The 17,126-nt window shown below is 47.9% G+C and overlaps 1 protein-coding gene across 4 annotated transcripts in view; it reads right to left on the reverse strand.

Annotated features, from left to right (window-relative positions):
- Positions 1 to 1,068: 1,068 nt before the first annotated feature.
- Positions 1,069 to 17,126, reverse strand: part of ptar1 (protein prenyltransferase alpha subunit repeat containing 1) — a 216,028-nt gene continuing 199,970 nt past the window's right edge. For all 4 annotated transcript variants that reach the window (XM_077522170.1, XM_077522171.1, XM_077522172.1 and 1 more), the window contains one exon: positions 1,069 to 1,469. In XM_077522170.1, the coding sequence (XP_077378296.1) occupies positions 1,130 to 1,469 (340 nt within the window). In that variant the 3' untranslated portion in view covers positions 1,069 to 1,129. The remainder of the gene's footprint in view (positions 1,470 to 17,126) is intronic.

The raw sequence follows: 17,126 nt of genomic DNA on the forward strand, positions 1-17,126 counted from the left end.
TAAACGTGAACAATGCCGCATCGTCCAGTCAGCTTGAAGTATCATACAAAATGTCCTGCCTTTCCCGAACAAATGACCATGGAGCAGTCTCAGATGGATATTGCGGAGAAATCCCTTGAGTGAAGCGCAATATCAATCTGGTTAATTTGATTCAGCAACTTCAGAAAGTGTTGCAGAAAAGCAGAGTCACTGGTTCGTTTGTTGCAGTAATGCATGAGCTTCACTTTACAAAGCACATCCGAGAACGTAACAAAATAAAAACATACAATGTCGTTCAAAGGAGTCACTATGACACAATTTAACAGTAATAAATTAAGTAATAATGCATATATTTGTGGGGACTGGCGTCTAATTGTATTTTTATCATTTAAAAAATGTGTAGAAGTTCGCAAGTTACTTCATTTTAAAAATTAGATAGCTCTTAATGTGAAAAGAACACGTCGATCTTGTCTGGTTCGTTTCCAGTAAAGTTGCATCATTTTACAATAAGTATCCTTATTGTACTTAACAAAATAAAAGCATTCAACTGTGCAAATGAGTCATTGTAATAATTTCACAGTAAGAAATTAAATAATGCATGTATTTGTAAGGGCTGGGTTCAAGTTTTTTTTTTTTTTTTTTTTACAATTTTAAAAATGTGCAGACTTTCACAAGTTACTTCATTTACAAAAAAAGAGTCAGCTCTTAAAATGAAAATAAAAATGCACTGAGCTGTAACCATTGTCAACCATGCCACCCAGTGACAGAAAATGACCAACACAAATCAATGTCACATTTGTTTTTTTTTACAGTACATATTTTTCATTTTAAAACAATTTTATGAATTGTTATGAAATTACCATATTAGTGACTAAAAAACACAACCAAGTTTCTATGAAGTTAACATTTCTTCCCACTTTTATGTTAATAACAGTATGAAAAATTAGAAAAAAAATATTGAACATTTAATTGTAAATGTAGATATAAATTGTAAATTTAGATATAAATTGATATAAAATGTGCGATTAATCGTGAGTTAATTATTGAAATCATGCGATTAAAACATTTAATCGACTGACACCTTTACTATTTAGTCAAAGTCAAATTAAATGTTTTTATTTAAAAGAATGTTGTCCACCAGTGAATTTTCTCAAAGCTCTTTTCCAATCACAGAGTCTAACCACTTTTTGTATGCCAGGCCAAAGTGTCTCTGCTCAGGGTTACATTGCCTGTCTAGAACAGTGCTCAGAAATGTGCACTCTGAGGACAGGCTGGGAAGGTTTGATAGATGGACACCCCTCTTAAGACGCTTGTTGTCACGAGGATCAGGCAAGGATATGCTATCGGCTCCCCAGTCACCACAGCCTTGAGCACCTTGCTTCAGTTGGGCTGTGTCGCCAATGTTACGGAGGACAGTGCCTCCATTACAGTTGAAGTAGTCGAGCTGGTGTTCCCACCTCCACTGGTGCCACAAATAGAAGACATGCCGCCTGGAGGACAAGAGAATAAACATATTCACTATCAAACAGCTTTATTAAATCATTACAAAATTCAACAAATTCAAAAATAACCTATATTTATTTGGGTGCTTCTCAGGAAACATTGTCCAGCCAGCAGAGATGGGAAAACCAGGTCCAGAAAGTAAAAACCCTGCCCAAGTTTGGCCTAAGCCACAGGTGATTCTCATCATGACCTTGTTTACCTGCCGGTTGAGTACAAGCACCTGTAGCGAAAGGCAAATTGGGGCAGGGTTTTTACTTTCCCTTCTCTGCCAGCCAGACGCTCAAATGCTGACCAACTTTGAGACCCAATATTTATTATGTGACTGCTGCGGAGCAAACGCGAAGCAAAGCAGTCACATATTACTATCCTCGAAAAAGCGTTTACTTTAAAAAAAAATCTTTTTCTTTATTAACCGGGAATTTTTCAGACAAAATGCGGCCCGTACCGTTGAACGTACCGGCACAAATGAGGTATGAAAAGATGCGTCTCGATCTGACTCGGCGGGGAACCATTTTTTTTTTCGGAATTCCGAGTTACCATGGCGACGCAATTCCCCAAAAAACACGCCAAAAAGTCCCATAGGAATTAATGGAGAAGGGGTGAAAGATTCACAAACTAGAAAAATTCCCGCGGAAATTTTGGATATGACTGCTGACTCTTGCAAGGTGGAAAGCCGAATGCACTGGTCCGTTCTGGGTCACTTCCTACATTAGCATGTTAACTTAGCATTAGCATTAGCAAGCTAACATTAGCATTAGCATGCTAACTTAGCATTAGCATGCTAAGCTAACATTAGCATTAGCAATGCTAACTTAGCATTAGCATGCTAACTTAGCATCAACATTAGCATGCTAAATTAGCATTAGCATTAGCATGCTAAGCTAACATTAGCATTGGCATGCTAACTTAGCATTAGCATTAGCATGCTAACTTAGCATTAGCATGCTAAGCTAACATTAGCATGCTAACTTAGCATTAGCATGCTCAGTTAGCATTGGCATGCTAAGCTAACATTAGCATTGGCATGCTAACTTAGCATTACCATTAGCATGCTAACCTAGCATTAGCATACTAAGCTAACATTAACATGCTAACTTAGCACTAGCATGCTCACTTCCTGTTGAAATCAGCTCACTTCCTGTTGAAATCAGGTCACTTCCTGTTGAAATCGGGTCACTTCCTGTTGATATTAGGTCACTTCCTGTTGAAATTGGGTCACTTCCTGTTGATTTTAAGTCAGTTCTGGGTCACTTCCTATTGAAATTAGGTCACTTCCTGTTGAAATAAAGTCACTTCCTGTTGATATCAGGTCATTTTTAGGTCACTTCCTATTAAAATCAGGTCATTTCCTGTTGATTTTAGGTCAGTTCAGGGTCACTTCCTGTTGAAATCAGGTCATTTCCTGTTGATTTTAGGTCAGTTCAGGGTCACTTCCTGTTGAAATCAGGTCATTTTTAAGTCACTTCCTGCTGAAATTGTCACTTCCTGTTGAATTTAGGTCTCTTCTGGGTCACTTCCTGTTGAAATCAGGTCAAAGACTGGCATACCTAATCAATTGGCCAAGATGGCCGCCACTCAGGGGCCGAGAATCCTGGGTGCACCTCAACAATTGGACAAGATGGCCGCCACTCTGTGTGTGTGCGCAGTGGTGTTGAAGTCCCTGGCCTAGCTAATCAATTGGCCAAGATGGCTGCCGCTGTGTGTGGGCAGTAGTGTGAGAATCCTTGGCCTAGCCAATCAATTGGCCAAGATTGGCCGCCGCTATGTGTGGGCAGTAGTGTGCCCTGGCCTAGCCAATCAATTGGCCAAGATGGCCGCCGCTCTGAATGGGCAGTAGTGTGAGAATCCCTGGCCAAGCAGATCAATTGGCCAAGATGGCCGCCGCTGTGTGTGGGTAGTCGTGTGAGAATCCCTGGCCTAGCTAAACAATTGGCCAAGATGGCCGCCGCTCTGTGTGGGCAGTAGTAGTAGATTCTCATCCCTGGCCTAGCCAATCAATTGGCCAAGATGGCCGCCACTCTGTATGGACAGTAGTGTGAGAATCCCTGGCCAAGCTAATCAATTGGCCAAGATGGCCGCCGCTCTGTATGGGCAGTAGTGTGAGAATCCCTGGCCTCGCTAATCAATTGGCCAAGATGGCCGCCGCTCTGTATGGGCAGTAGTGTGAGAATCCCTGGCCTCGCTAATCAATTGGCCAAGATGGCCGCCGCTCTGTATGGACAGTAGTGTGAGAATCCCTGGCCAAGGTAATCAATTGGCCAAGATGGCCGCCGCTGTGCATGGGCAGTAGTGTGAGAATCCCTGGCCAAGCTAATCAATTGGCCAAGATGGCCGCCGCTGTGTGTGGGCAGTAGTGTGAGAATCCCTGGCCTAGCTAATCAATTGACCAAAATGGCCGCCGCTCCATGCGAGCAGAGGCCGAGAATCCTGGGTGCACCTCAACAATTGGCCAAGATGGCCGCCACTCTGTGTGGGCAGTAGTGTGAGAATCCCTGGCCGAGCTAATCAATTGGCCAAGATGGCCGCCGCTCTGTGTGGGCAGTAGTGTGAGAATCCCTGGCCTAGCTAATCAATTGGCCAAGATGGCCGCCACTGTGTGTGGGCGGTGGTGGGGAAACCCCAGGCGTCGATGACAACAAGCAGCTCTGATTGGCTGAGGCAGTTGCTGTGCAGAAGTGAGAGAGTGGGCAGAATAGCTCAAAAAGCACCATTTAAATAGCAGTTCATTACATTACATTTCATAAACAAAAATATAATATTGTGCTTTGATTTTTTTTATTAAACGAAAATTGGGAATGATCTGAAGAGTTTAAAATTAGAATGGTTTTAATTGATCAAGAAATGTGGAAGTTAAGCCATAATCAATAAACTGAAAATGGGTTACTGTCTCTTTAACAAATATGCGCATTCACGCACACACATTTCGTAATTACCAGGTGGGCGAACATTTTGCTTCAATTGAGTTCTATGAGAAAGCGCACACCTCGAACAAAAGGCTCTCACGACAACGGTTTAAGATACAGATTTCAAGGCTTTGGGGAACGCAAGCATGTTCTAATTTTTTAAATCGGATGAAAAATGACCAAATTAGAGCAGGTTGAAAACGTGTGACTTTTAAAAAAATTACAAAAAAAGGCGGCGAAAATAACATGGGGCTGAATGGGCGAAAAAGTGCGACTTGCCCTTACTTCAAGTCAAATAAAAGGTACTAAATGACACCTTTGCCGCATAAAAGTGGGTTTGTCAGCAAGAAGACTCTTGTGACTACAAAATATCCAAATTTGATATTTAGTGAGCAAATATTGTGGCCACTGTGACGAGTTGAAGTGAAATTTTTCGAAAGAATTTTTTTTGTCTCTCCACTCTAGCGCTACTTGCCCCACTCTAGCAAAAGCAATACACACTAATGTAAAAAGCCTTTTTTTTTTCTTCATTTCGCACCCTGTCTTTGAACCCGCACAGGAGGAAGCGCTTACATTTCTTAAAAGAAATTTCAACACAGAGCTAAATATGGGAAAAATTGCAACAAAATGAGCTAAAAATCGTCTCGGTCGGTCAATGTATGTGCGCGCAGCATGGCTTCGAAAAAGGTGTTAAATTTGTGGATGTTTTTTCCCCTTCTCCAGTCATTCCTATGGGACTTTTTGGCGGGGTTTTTGGGAAATTGCGTCGCCATGGTAACTCGAAATTCCGAAAAAAAATGGTTCCACCGCCGAGTCAGATCGAGACGCATCTTTTGATACCTCATTTGTGCCGGTACGTTCAACGGTACGACCCGCATTTTTTCTGAAAAATTCCGTGTCGCAATGATCCTAGGAGCTATGTTGTCTGGGGCTTTATGCCCCTGGCAGGGTCACCCATGGCAAACAGGTCCTAGGTGAGGGGCCAGACTAAGAACGGCTCAGAAGACCCCTATGATGATAAAAAATTTTGGAGACGCGTTTCCCTCGCCCGGACGCGGGTCACCGGGGCCCCCCTCTGGAGCCAGGCCTGGAGGCGGGGCTCGCTGGCGAGCGCCTGGTGGCCGGGCCTGCACCCATGGGGCCCGGCCGGGCACAGCCCGAAGGGGCAACGTGGGTCCCTCTTCCCACGGGCTCACCACCGGTGGGAGGGGCCAAAGGGGTCGGGTGCAGTGTGGGCTGGGTGGCGGCCAAGGGAGGAGACCTTGGCGGACCGACCCCCGGCTACAGAAGCTGGCTCTTGGGACATGGAATGTCACCTCTCTGGCAGGGAAGGAGCCCGAGCTGGTGTGCGAGGCCGAGAAGTTCCGACTAGACATAGTCGGACTCGCCTCCACACACGGCTTGGGCTCTGGTACCAGTCCTCTTGAGAGGGGTTGGACTCTCTTCCACTCTGGAGTTGCCCACGGTGTGAGGCGCAGAGCAGGTGTGGGCATACTTATTGCCCCCCGGCTCGGCGCCTGTACGTTGGGGTTTACCCCGGTGGACGAGAGGGTAGCCTCCCTCCGCCTTCGGGTGGGGGGACGGGTCCTGACTGTTGTTTGTGCATATGCACCAAACAGCAGCTCAGAGTACCCACCCTTCTTGGAGTCCGTGGAGGGTGTGCTGGAGAGCGCTCCCTCTGGGGACTCCCTCGTCCTGCTGGGGGACTTCAACGCTCACGTGGGGAATGACAGTGAGACCTGGAGGGGCGTGATTGGGAGGAACGGCCCCCCTGATCGGAACCCGAGCGGTGTTCTGTTATTGGACTTCTGTGCTCATCACGGTTTGTCCATAACGAACACCATGTTCAAGCATAAGGGTGTCCATATGTGCACTTGGCACCAGGACACCCTAGGCCGCAGTTCGATGATCGACTTTGTAGTCGTGTCATCGGATTTGCGGCCGCATGTTTTGGACACTCGGGTGAAGAGAGGGGCGGAGCTGTCAACTGATCACCACCTGGTGGTGTGTTGGCTCCGATGGTGGGGGAAGATGCCGGTCCGACCTGGCAGACCCAAACGTATTGTGAGGGTTTGCTGGGAACGTCTGGCGGAATCCCCTGTCAGAAAGAGTTTCAATGCCCACCTCCGGCAGAGCTTCTCCCTTGTCTCGGGGGAGGTGGGGGACATTGAGTCCGAATGGACCATGTTCCGCGCCTCCATTGTTGAGGCGGCCGATCGGAGCTGTGGCCGTAAGGTGGTCGGTGCCTGTCGCGGCGGCAATCTTCGAACCCGCTGGTGGACACCAGCGGTAAGGGATGCCGTCAAGCTGAAGAAGGAGTCCTATCGGGCCTTTTTGGCCTGTCGGACTCCGGAGGCAGCTGACAGGTACCGGATGGCCAAGCGGAACGCGGCTTCGGCGGTTGCTGAGGCAAAAACTCGGACATGGGAGGAGTTCGGTGAGGCCATGGAAAACGACTTCCGGACGGCTTCGAGGAAATTCTGGTCCACCATCCGGCGTCTCAGGAGAGGAAAGCAGTGCACCATTAACACTGTGTATAGTGGCGATGGGGTGCTGCTGACCTCGACTCGGGACGTCGTGAAGCGGTGGGGGGAATACTTCGAAGACCTCCTCAATTCCACCAACACGTCTCCTTTTGAGGAAGCAGAGTCTGGGGGCTCTGGGGTGGGCTCTCCTATCTCTGGGGTCGAAGTCACTGAGGTGGTTGGAAAGCTCCTCGGTGGCAGGGCCCCGGGGGTGGATGAGATCCGCCCGGAGTTCCTAAAGACTCTGGATGTTGTGGGGCTGTCGTGGTTGACACGCCTCTACAACATCGCGTGGACATCGGGGACAGTGCCTCTGGATTGGCAGACCGGGGTGGTGGTCCCCCTTTTTAAGAAGGGGGACCGGAGGGTGTGTTCCAACTACAGAGGGATCACACTCCTCAGCCTCCCTGGTAAGGTCTATTCAGGGGTGCTGGAGAGGAGGGTCCGTCGGGAGGTCGAATCTCGGATCCAGGAGGAGCAGTGTGGTTTTCGTCCTGGCCGTGGAACAGTGGACCAGCTCTACACCCTCCGCAGGATCCTCGAGGGTGCGTGGGAGTTCGCTCAACCAGTCCACATGTGTTTTGTGGATCTGGAGAAGGCGTTCGACCGTGTCCCTCAGGGAGTTCTGTGGGGGGTGCTTCGGGAGTACGGGGTGCCGGGCCCGTTGTTACGGGCTGTTCGGTCCCTGTACGACCGTTGCCAGAGTTTGGTCCGCATTGCCGGCAGTAAGTCGGATTCGTTTCCGGTGAGGGTTGGACTCCGCCAAGGTTGCCCTTTGTCACCGATTCTGTTCATAACTTTTATGGACAGAATTTCTAGGCGCAGCCGAGGAGTGGAGGGGTTCCGGTTTGGTGGCCTCAGCATTGCATCTCTGCTCTTTGCAGATGATGTGGTGCTGTTGGCTTCATCAGGCCGGGACCTTCAGCTCTCACTGGAGCGGTTCGCAGCCGAGTGTGAAGCGGCTGGGATGAGGATCAGCACCTCCAAATCCGAGACCATGGTCCTCAGTCGGAAAAGGGTGGAGTGTCGTCTTCAGGTCGGGGATGAGATCCTGCCCCAAGTGGAGGAGTTCAAGTATCTTGGGGTCTTGTTCACGAGTGAGGGTAGGATGGAGCGGGAGATCGACAGGCGGATCGGTGCAGCGTCTGCAGTGATGCGGACTCTGTATCGGTCCGTCGTGGTGAAGAAAGAGCTGAGCCAAAAGGCAAAGCTCTCGATTTACCGGTCGATCTACGTTCCAACCCTCACCTATGGTCACGAGCTGTGGGTCGTGACCGAAAGAACGAGATCCCGGATACAAGCGGCCGAAATGAGTTTCCTCCGCAGGGTGTCCGGGCTCTCCCTTAGAGATAGGGTGAGAAGCTCGGTCATCCGTGAGGGACTCAGAGTCGAGCCGCTGCTCCTCCGCGTTGAGAGGAGCCAGCTGAGGTGGCTCGGGCATCTGGTTCGGATGCCTCCTGGACGCCTCCCTGGGGAGGTGTTCCGGGTATGTCCCACCGGTGGGAGGCCCCGGGGACGACCCAGGACACGCTGGAGAGACTATGTCTCTCGGCTGGCCTGGGAACGCCTTGGGATCCCACCGGAGGAGCTGGTTGAAGTGGCTGGGGAGAGGGAAGTCTGGGTTTCCCTCCTGAAGCTGCTGCCCCCGCGACCCGACCCCGGATAAGCGGAAGAAGATGGATGGATGGATATAAGTCAACGCTTTTTTCTGGATACTAAGATGTGACTGCTCCGCAGCAGTAGCTTCGCTACTGCTTTGCGGGCAGCAGTCACATAATTAAACACCTTTTTCCAAGCCACGCACATACATTGACCGACCGAGATGATTTTTAGTTCATTTTGTTGCAATTTTTCGTATTTAGCATGCTAATGCTAGCTTAGCATGCTAATACTAATGCTAGCTTAGCAAGCAATGCTAAATTAGCACGCTAACGCTAAGTTAGCATCCATCCATCCATCCATCTTCTTCCGCTTATCCGGGGTCGGGTCGCGGGGGCAGCAGCTTCAGGAGGGAAACCCAGACTTCCCTCTCCCCAGCCACTTCAACCAGCTCCTCCGGCGGGATCCCAAGGCGTTCCCAGGCCAGCCGAGAGACATAGTCTCTCCAGCGTGTCCTGGGTCGTCCCCGGGGCCTCCCGCCAGTGGGACATGCCCGAAACACCTCCCCAGGGAGGCGTCCAGGAGGCATCCGAACCAGATGCCCGAGCCACCTCAGCTGGCTCCTCTCAACGCGGAGGAGCAGCGGCTCGACTCTGAGTCCCTCCCGGATGACCGAGCTTCTCACCCTATCTCTAAGGGAGAGCCCGGACACCCTGCGGAGGAAACTCATTTCGGCCGCTTGTATCCGGGATCTCGTTCTTTCGGTCACGACCCACAGCTCGTGACCATAGGTGAGGGTCGGAACGTAGATCGACCGGTAAATCGAGAGCTTTGCCTTTTGGCTCAGCTCTTTCTTCACCACGACGGACCGATACAGCGTCCGCATCACTGCAGACGCTGCACCGATCCGCCTGTCGATCTCCCGCTCCATCCTACCCTCACCCGTGAACAAGACCCCAAGATACTTGAACTCCTCCACTTGGGGCAGGATCTCGTCCACGACCTGAAGACGACACTCCACCCTTTTCCGACTGAGGACCATGGTCTCGGATTTGGAGGTGCTGATCCTCATCCCAGCCGCTTCACACTCGGCTGCGAACCGCTCCAGTGAGAGCTGGAGGCCCCGGCCTGATGAAGCCAACAGCACCACATCATCTGCAAAGAGCAGAGATGCAATGCTGAGGCCACCAAACCGGAACCCCTCCACGCCTCGGCCGCGCCTAGAAATTCTGTCCATAAAAGTTATGAACAGAATCGGTGACAAAGGGCAACCTTGGCGGAGTCCAACCCCCACAGGAAACGAATCCGACTTACTGCCGGCAATGCGGACCAAACTCTGGCAACGGTCGTACAGGGACCGAACAGCCCGTATCAAGGGGCCCGGCACCCCGTACTCCCGAAGCACCCCCCACAGAACTCCCCGAGAGACACGGTCGAACGCCTTCTCCAAATCCACAAAACACATGTGGACTGGCTGAGCGAACTCCCACGCACCCTCGAGGATCCTGCGGAGGGTGTAGAGCTGGTCCACTGTTCCACGGCCAGGACGAAAACCACACTGCTCCTCCTGAATCCGAGATTCGACCTCCCGACGGACCCTCCTCTCCAGCACCCCTGAATAGACCTTACCAGGGAGGCTGAGGAGTGTGATCCCTCTGTAGTTGGAACACACCCTCCGGTCCCCCTTCTTAACTCATTCACTCCCAAAGACGTATTTATACGTTTTTTAGGTTTTTGTTTGCTAGAGTTTTTGTATGATGGCTTTGATGCAGTTTCTGACCTGAAGTGGTCACTTAAAGTGATAGTAGTTATTAAAAAAAAAAAAAAAAAAAGTGTGCTTCATCTGTTTCTTTCATTTTTATTTTTTTTCTAACAACTACCATCACTTTAAGCTTCCACTTCAGGTCAGAAACTGCATCAAAGCCTTCATACAAAAACTCTAGCAAACAAAAACCTAAAAAAACGTATAAATACGTCTTTGGGAGTGAATGAGTTAAAAAGGGGGACCACCACCCCGGTTTGCCAATCCAGAGGCACTGTCCCCGATGTCCACGCGATGTTGCAGAGGCGTGTCAACCACGACAGCCCCACAACATCCAGAGTCTTTAGGAACTCCGGGCGGATCTCATCCACCCCCGGGGCCCTGCCACCGAGGAGCTTTCCAACCACCTCAGTGACTTCGACCCCAGAGATAGGAGAGCCCACCCCAGAGTCCCCAGACTCTGCTTCCTCAAAGGAAGACGTGTTGGTGGAATTGAGGAGGTCTTCGAAGTATTCCCTCCACCGCTTCACGACGTCCCGAGTCGAGGTCAGCAGCACCCCATCGCCACTATACACAGTGTTAATGGTGCACTGCTTTCCTCTCCTGAGACGCCGGATGGTGGACCAGAATTTCCTCAAAGCCGTCGGGAAGTCGTTTTCCATGGCCTCACCGAACTCCTCCCATGTCCAAGTTTTTGCCTCAGCAACCGCCGAAGCCGCGTTCCGCTTGGCCATCCGGTACCTGTCAGCTGCCTCCGGAGTCCGACAGGCCAAAAAGGCCCGATAGGACTCCTTCTTCAGCTTGACGGCATCCCTTACCGCTGGTGTCCACCAGCGGGTTCGAGGATTGCCGCCACGACAGGCACCGACCACCTTACGGCCACAGCTCCGATCGGCCGCCTCAACAATGGAGGCGCGGAACATGGCCCATTCGGACTCAATGTCCCCCGCCTCCCCCGAGACAAGGGAGAAGCTCTGCCGGAGGTGGGCATTGAAACTCTTTCTGACAGGGGATTCCGCCAGACGTTCCCAGCAAACCCTCACAATACGTTTGGGTCTGCCAGGTCGGACCGGCATCTTCCCCCACCATCGGAGCCAACACACCACCAGGTGGTGATCAGTTGACAGCTCCGCCCCTCTCTTCACCCGAGTGTCCAAAACATGCGGCCGCAAATCCGATGACACGACTACAAAGTCGATCATCGAACTGCGGCCTAGGGTGTCCTGGTGCCAAGTGCACATATGGACACCCTTATGCCTGAACATGGTGTTCGTTATGGACAAACCGTGACGAGCACAGAAGTCCAATAACAGAACACCGCTCGGGTTCCGATCAGGGGGGCCGTATGCTAAGTTAGCATATTAATGCTAATGCTAACTTGGCATGTTAATGCTAATGCTAAGTTATCATGCTAATGCTAATGTTACATTAGCTTAGCATGCTAATGCTAGCTCACTGACTGATTGAGAGGTAAAGTACACCGACATTTGGCAAACTGTTCAGTTCATTCGGCTTTCAACCTTGCAAGAGTCAGCAGTCACATCCAAAATTTCCGTGGAAATTTTTCTAGTTTCTCTTTACAATCAAATCATCATATTTCACTGCTTACAGCATTGCAAACATACCTCAGAGATAGCAAACAACCTTACTGAGATTTATGATGTCGATGTGTGAATGTATCTTGAGTGGTTAAAAAATATGACCACTTCCTCTTTGTGACATGCCAACACATAATTAAGAACCCTTTAATTAAGAAGCCCATGCATCACTTTCAAAAACAGCTACCAATAAACTGTATGTCAATGTAACACAATACCGATTAAAGGAGTCCCACGGTGTCCATAATGTAACAATACGTTGGTTAAAAAAAATACGTTTTGAGCATTTCCGTCTGTGTCCACGAGGTACCGCCGATGATTTACTACTACAATATACTGTATACTTCCATCGAATATTAAATCGAACTGAGGATTCAGTGTTCACTGTAAAATTCGATGTTAAAGGAATACGAGACTTATGAAAAACTAACCAGCTATTCTGTGAAATGGTTCATTTCAACTCGTCCCTGAAAAAAAAAAGTCAATTTATATTGAACGATTAGGATTTTATCATACTTTTTATGAATATTTATTGATAGTAATTGATTTTAATACAATATTGATATTGGGAGATTGAAGGAAGAGTGATGGACTCCCTGCGTGGTCTACAAGTACCGGCGGAATGCCCCTCCGGCAGGATCTTTGTACCGGACGGTCTACTGCAGAGGTATTCAAGTGGGGTCACGAGTCACAGGTGGCTTCTCATCCAGGTATTATATCAGGAGTGGGGGCCGCGCTCTCTCAGTGTTCACCAGTCGACTGTGTACTCCACCCCTGTGCCTTCCACTCCCAGCGTCTCACGCCAGCGAAGGCCAACTTCTGATGTCGAGAACAGGGAACTGCTCGCCATTGTCGTTGCCCTTCAGGAGTGGAGGCACTGGCTTGAGGGCACCTCTGAACCCTTCGAGGTCTTTACGGACCACCGTAACCTGGAGTACCTCCGCGCAGCCTTAATCCCAGGCAGGCCAAGTGGGCATTGCTTCTCACTCGACACAATTTCACCATCACCTACTGGCATGGATCGGAAAAACAAGAAGCCAGATGCCTTATCCTGTATCCATGACACGGATAGAGCTGCCCCTGGACCCGAACCCTTAATCCCCGCTCATCGGATTGTGGGGGCTCTCCAATGGGAGGTTGAAGGAAGAGTGATGGACTCCCTGCGTGGGCTACAAGTACCGGCGGAATTCCTCCCGCGAGCGTCCGACTCATCGGCGGCCGTGCGCCCTCGGCCTCCGCCCGTGCGGGCTCGCTCGCCCTCTCTCTCCGGTAATGATCCTTCCCCAGGTTCACCTAAGGAAACCTTGTTTCAACTTTTACTTACTCGAGTATAGTCAAGTTTGATCGTCATCTCGGCACGCTGCCGGCGCCCGGGCCGGCCCCGGTGGGGCCCATCCGAGGCGCGCACTGGCGCGCATCCTTCCCCCATCGTCCTGACGAGTTCACGAACAGTTTGCGCATAGTTCACGATCCGGTCGAACATTTAAAAATTTTTGCCCCAACATGGCACGCAGTCACGACGGGTTTACGCACACTTCACGCTACTTTACGACTAGTTCGCACACTGGCATGACTCCAGTCGTGCCAATTCGTGCCACAAAATCGTGCATGTGTCAGCCTTGCATAGCCACATGGGTCTCCCAGGCAGAGGAGCGAACCCACGCCAACCGGCACCGAAGACGTGACGGTTCGACGCACCTGGAGCACTCGGCAGCGGTTTCTGCTCCAGCTCGCTTCTCCTCAGTGAAGTCCGCCAGGGCCCCGCGCATCGGCATCGCGCAATTACCGTCTTCATGCATAGTCTGCATATTGCCTCCTCAACATCTACTGGCTCGTTTTTTTTTTTTTTTTTTTTTTCTCCTTAAATCGGGCCTGAAGCCAAAATACTGCCAAACTGCAGAAGCGGCGCCTTTTTTTGCGAACAATTAGTTGCGTTGGGAGCTGCTCGGCGAGCCATCTTGTCTTCAGATGTTCCGGTTCATAGGCTGTCACATGACAGTTATAAGTAAATAGTTATATTAAGCTGAAAACAAGTACACATTTATATTTTCTCTCAAAAAATATATTTACATCATATTTCTTTTTCTTTTTTTTTTCTTTTTTTTTTAAATGGCGGTATTTAAAGTCTGCGATTGGCTGGCAACCAGTCCAGGGTGTATCCCGCCTACTGCCCAGAGCCAGCTGAGATAGGCGCCAGCACCCCCCGCGACCCTTGTGAGGAATAAGCGGTCAAGAAAATGGATGGATGGATGGATGGATGGATGGATGGATGGAATTTAAACGGTATTTTTAGACACCGCGGTATACCTTATTACCGTAATACCGCCCAACCCTAATTCAAACCATTAATTAATGGAGTAAGAAAAATAACTGTAAATTAATTTGACAATTCACTAATTGTTGAGTAATCAAATAATCGTTGCACCGCTACACCGAATCGAACCAAATCGAATAGTAATCCTACTGAATCGAACATCGAATCATATTCCTGCTGAATCGAACCGAACCGAATTGTTTCATTTTAAAATCAAACCGTCCTTGTATCGGATCGCACCCCATGTATTGAGATGCGTATCGAATCGTCTTGATTGGATAGATTTACACCCTTAGTGCCTGCTTTGCTTCACAAGCAGTAGCAGAGCTACTGCCTTGCACCGCAGCAGTCACATAACTAGTTTGGCTAACTAACATAATTTATACATAAACAATATCCTAATACCTTCTTTCATAAGATGTATGGATAAATTTTGACTTATTTAGTCTATTTCACACTTGGTCACACACACGCGGCAGTCCTGTCACACACAAAATGCTCTCGTATACTGATAAGTTTTGGGTATTCACAAAAAATGTCTATTTTTGTTTGTCCAATTTTTGAATGTCCAATTTTGGCCCATTTTGGCACATTCACTGTGGTCATACTTTTCCCCCCTTTGCAAACATTTTTCATCCAATGGACTTCAAACTTGCCATGTATCATCTCAAGACCTGAGACAACAACTGGGCAAAAAATCTTGACTTTTCAAAATAATATCTGACGGGGGCGGGGTATCAAAAATTGCTTTTGAAATTTCATTTGTCCAGAAAGAGCAAATGCTAAATAACTCCCATGTTCAAGCTCCAAAAAATCTCAAACTTCTCATGCAACTTAATAGTCACAGCCTGAAAACATCTATACAATAACATTCCATTATACATATAGCGCCACCTAGTGGTGACAATAAATGTCATACTTTACGTTTTTAGCTACTGCGCTGAGCTCATTGAAGGGATCCAGTTGAAAATTGGTCAGAAAAGCCTTAAGATGTTGATCATGCCCCACACCGAATATTGTAACTTTTCGACAAAGGGCGTGGCCACTACGGTGCCACAAAGTCTGATAATTTTTTGTGGCAATAAAAGCTGCTTTAATTTGACCCAGATGACTCTATCTTCTCAAAATTTCACACATTTGATGAGAGTCCAGCCCTTCATCTATCTACGAATTTACATTTCATCTTACTGATAGCGCCACCTACTGGCATTTTTTTTCACCATTTTTCTCCAACCACGTTAATTGGACCTACCTCATATTTGCTCAGAAGAGGGTTTCGGCCTTCATGATGTCACAACACGAAGTTTGTGAGTTTTCGCGACTCGCTGTGGGCGTGGCTAAGCGCTGTTTGCCAAGAAAATAATGCCAATTTTGAGGGCCTAAACTAGCACAGAAACACATGAAACTTGGCACACACATCTGGCCTGGCAAAATAAGCAATATTTCATCGTGGATTGTGCTATTTTTAAACAAATGACTCGATAGCGTCCCCTAGAAATTTTTAACGAAGCAGCCCCGGTTGTACGTTTAAGCAAGATCTACGAGAATTTTTAGGTTTATGAGGGAGCCCAAGACCTACAAAAAATCTCTTAGACCCATATGCTAAAGTGAACAGGAAGTGAGCTATGAATTTTTCAATGTCCCATTGTTTACGATTTTTGCACATTTACAGGGGGCATACTTTTGCCCACTTCTCCTATGTTGATTGTATTTTTCATGATTATTTTGTCCTGTCAAAGTTCACAGAATTTTGCACTAAGTGAACTTAGAAAAATTCCATTTGGCACTTGTTAAATGAATTTAGCAAAATGTAATTTTTGTGAGTCACAGATGTGACACAGCATACTGTATTTGCCTCGTAACTCTGAGAAGGGAAGTGAAAAAGCTAAACTATTTACTGTATATATGCTGACAGAGCTAGCCTAAGACAATATCTCTACCATAATTTGTAAGATCTCGATTACCTCAGCTCTCGGAAGAACAACAAAATTGTTGTATGAATGTCACACGCGATGGGAGAATGGCCCTTTTTCACATATTGCTGTGGATGCGCCAAATATTAGGCTAAGTCTGTAATAGGGGTGTGCCAAAAAATCGATTCATAAAAGAATCGAGATTCTCATTTATTAATCGAATTGAATCGATATTAATATCCAAAAATCGATTTTATTTCATTAGAAATGAAGAAGGGGAAAAGGCAGTTGTAGCCCACATGCTGTTTTTATGGAAAAAGGCACAATACAAAATTAATAAATCTTTAAACAAAAAAAAAAGACCCTTTAATGTCTCTATTTGTCATTTTGTCTTGCAAAGCAGACTGGAGTAGATCATGACAATGTTGTGCAAATCTGTAAATTGAAGCAGAAATCATTTGTCTATCAAATAATTTTGAATCGAAAATCATTTGAATCGAAAATCGATTCTCAATCGAATCGTAGACCCAAAAATCGTAATCGAATTGAATCGTGAGACAGTCAAAGATTCCCAGCCCTAGTCTGTAAGCAATCAGCTCATTGATGGTCAGATCCATCTATGGCAATTTGACACAAAGTGATCTGACAATATGCAAATGTTGGGTTGATTCTCTTGGATATTTATCTGTCACCTGTTTTACTGAGTGCGTAACTTAGTTGCATAACACATTACCAACAAAATTGAAGCTCGTGAAAATGCAGAGTGGCTAACGACTCTGGGAAAACACGAGCCACAGTTGATGGTGAGCAAACAAAATTGTCATGACATGATATTATGCTATGATATTATTACTGTAATGCACTTTATTTTGGGATCAGCCAATGCTGCTGCTCGTCTCCTTACTGGTGCCCGGAAGAGGGAACACATAACCCCTATTTTGGCCTCTCTTCACTGGCTGCCCGTGAAATTTAGAATCCACTTTAAGATTCTTCTATTTGTTTTCAAATCTCTCAATGGTCTTGCCCCACC

Source organism: Festucalex cinctus, chromosome 5 (genome assembly GCF_051991245.1).
Source record: "Festucalex cinctus isolate MCC-2025b chromosome 5, RoL_Fcin_1.0, whole genome shotgun sequence".
Taxonomy (NCBI): Eukaryota; Metazoa; Chordata; class Actinopteri; order Syngnathiformes; family Syngnathidae; genus Festucalex; species Festucalex cinctus.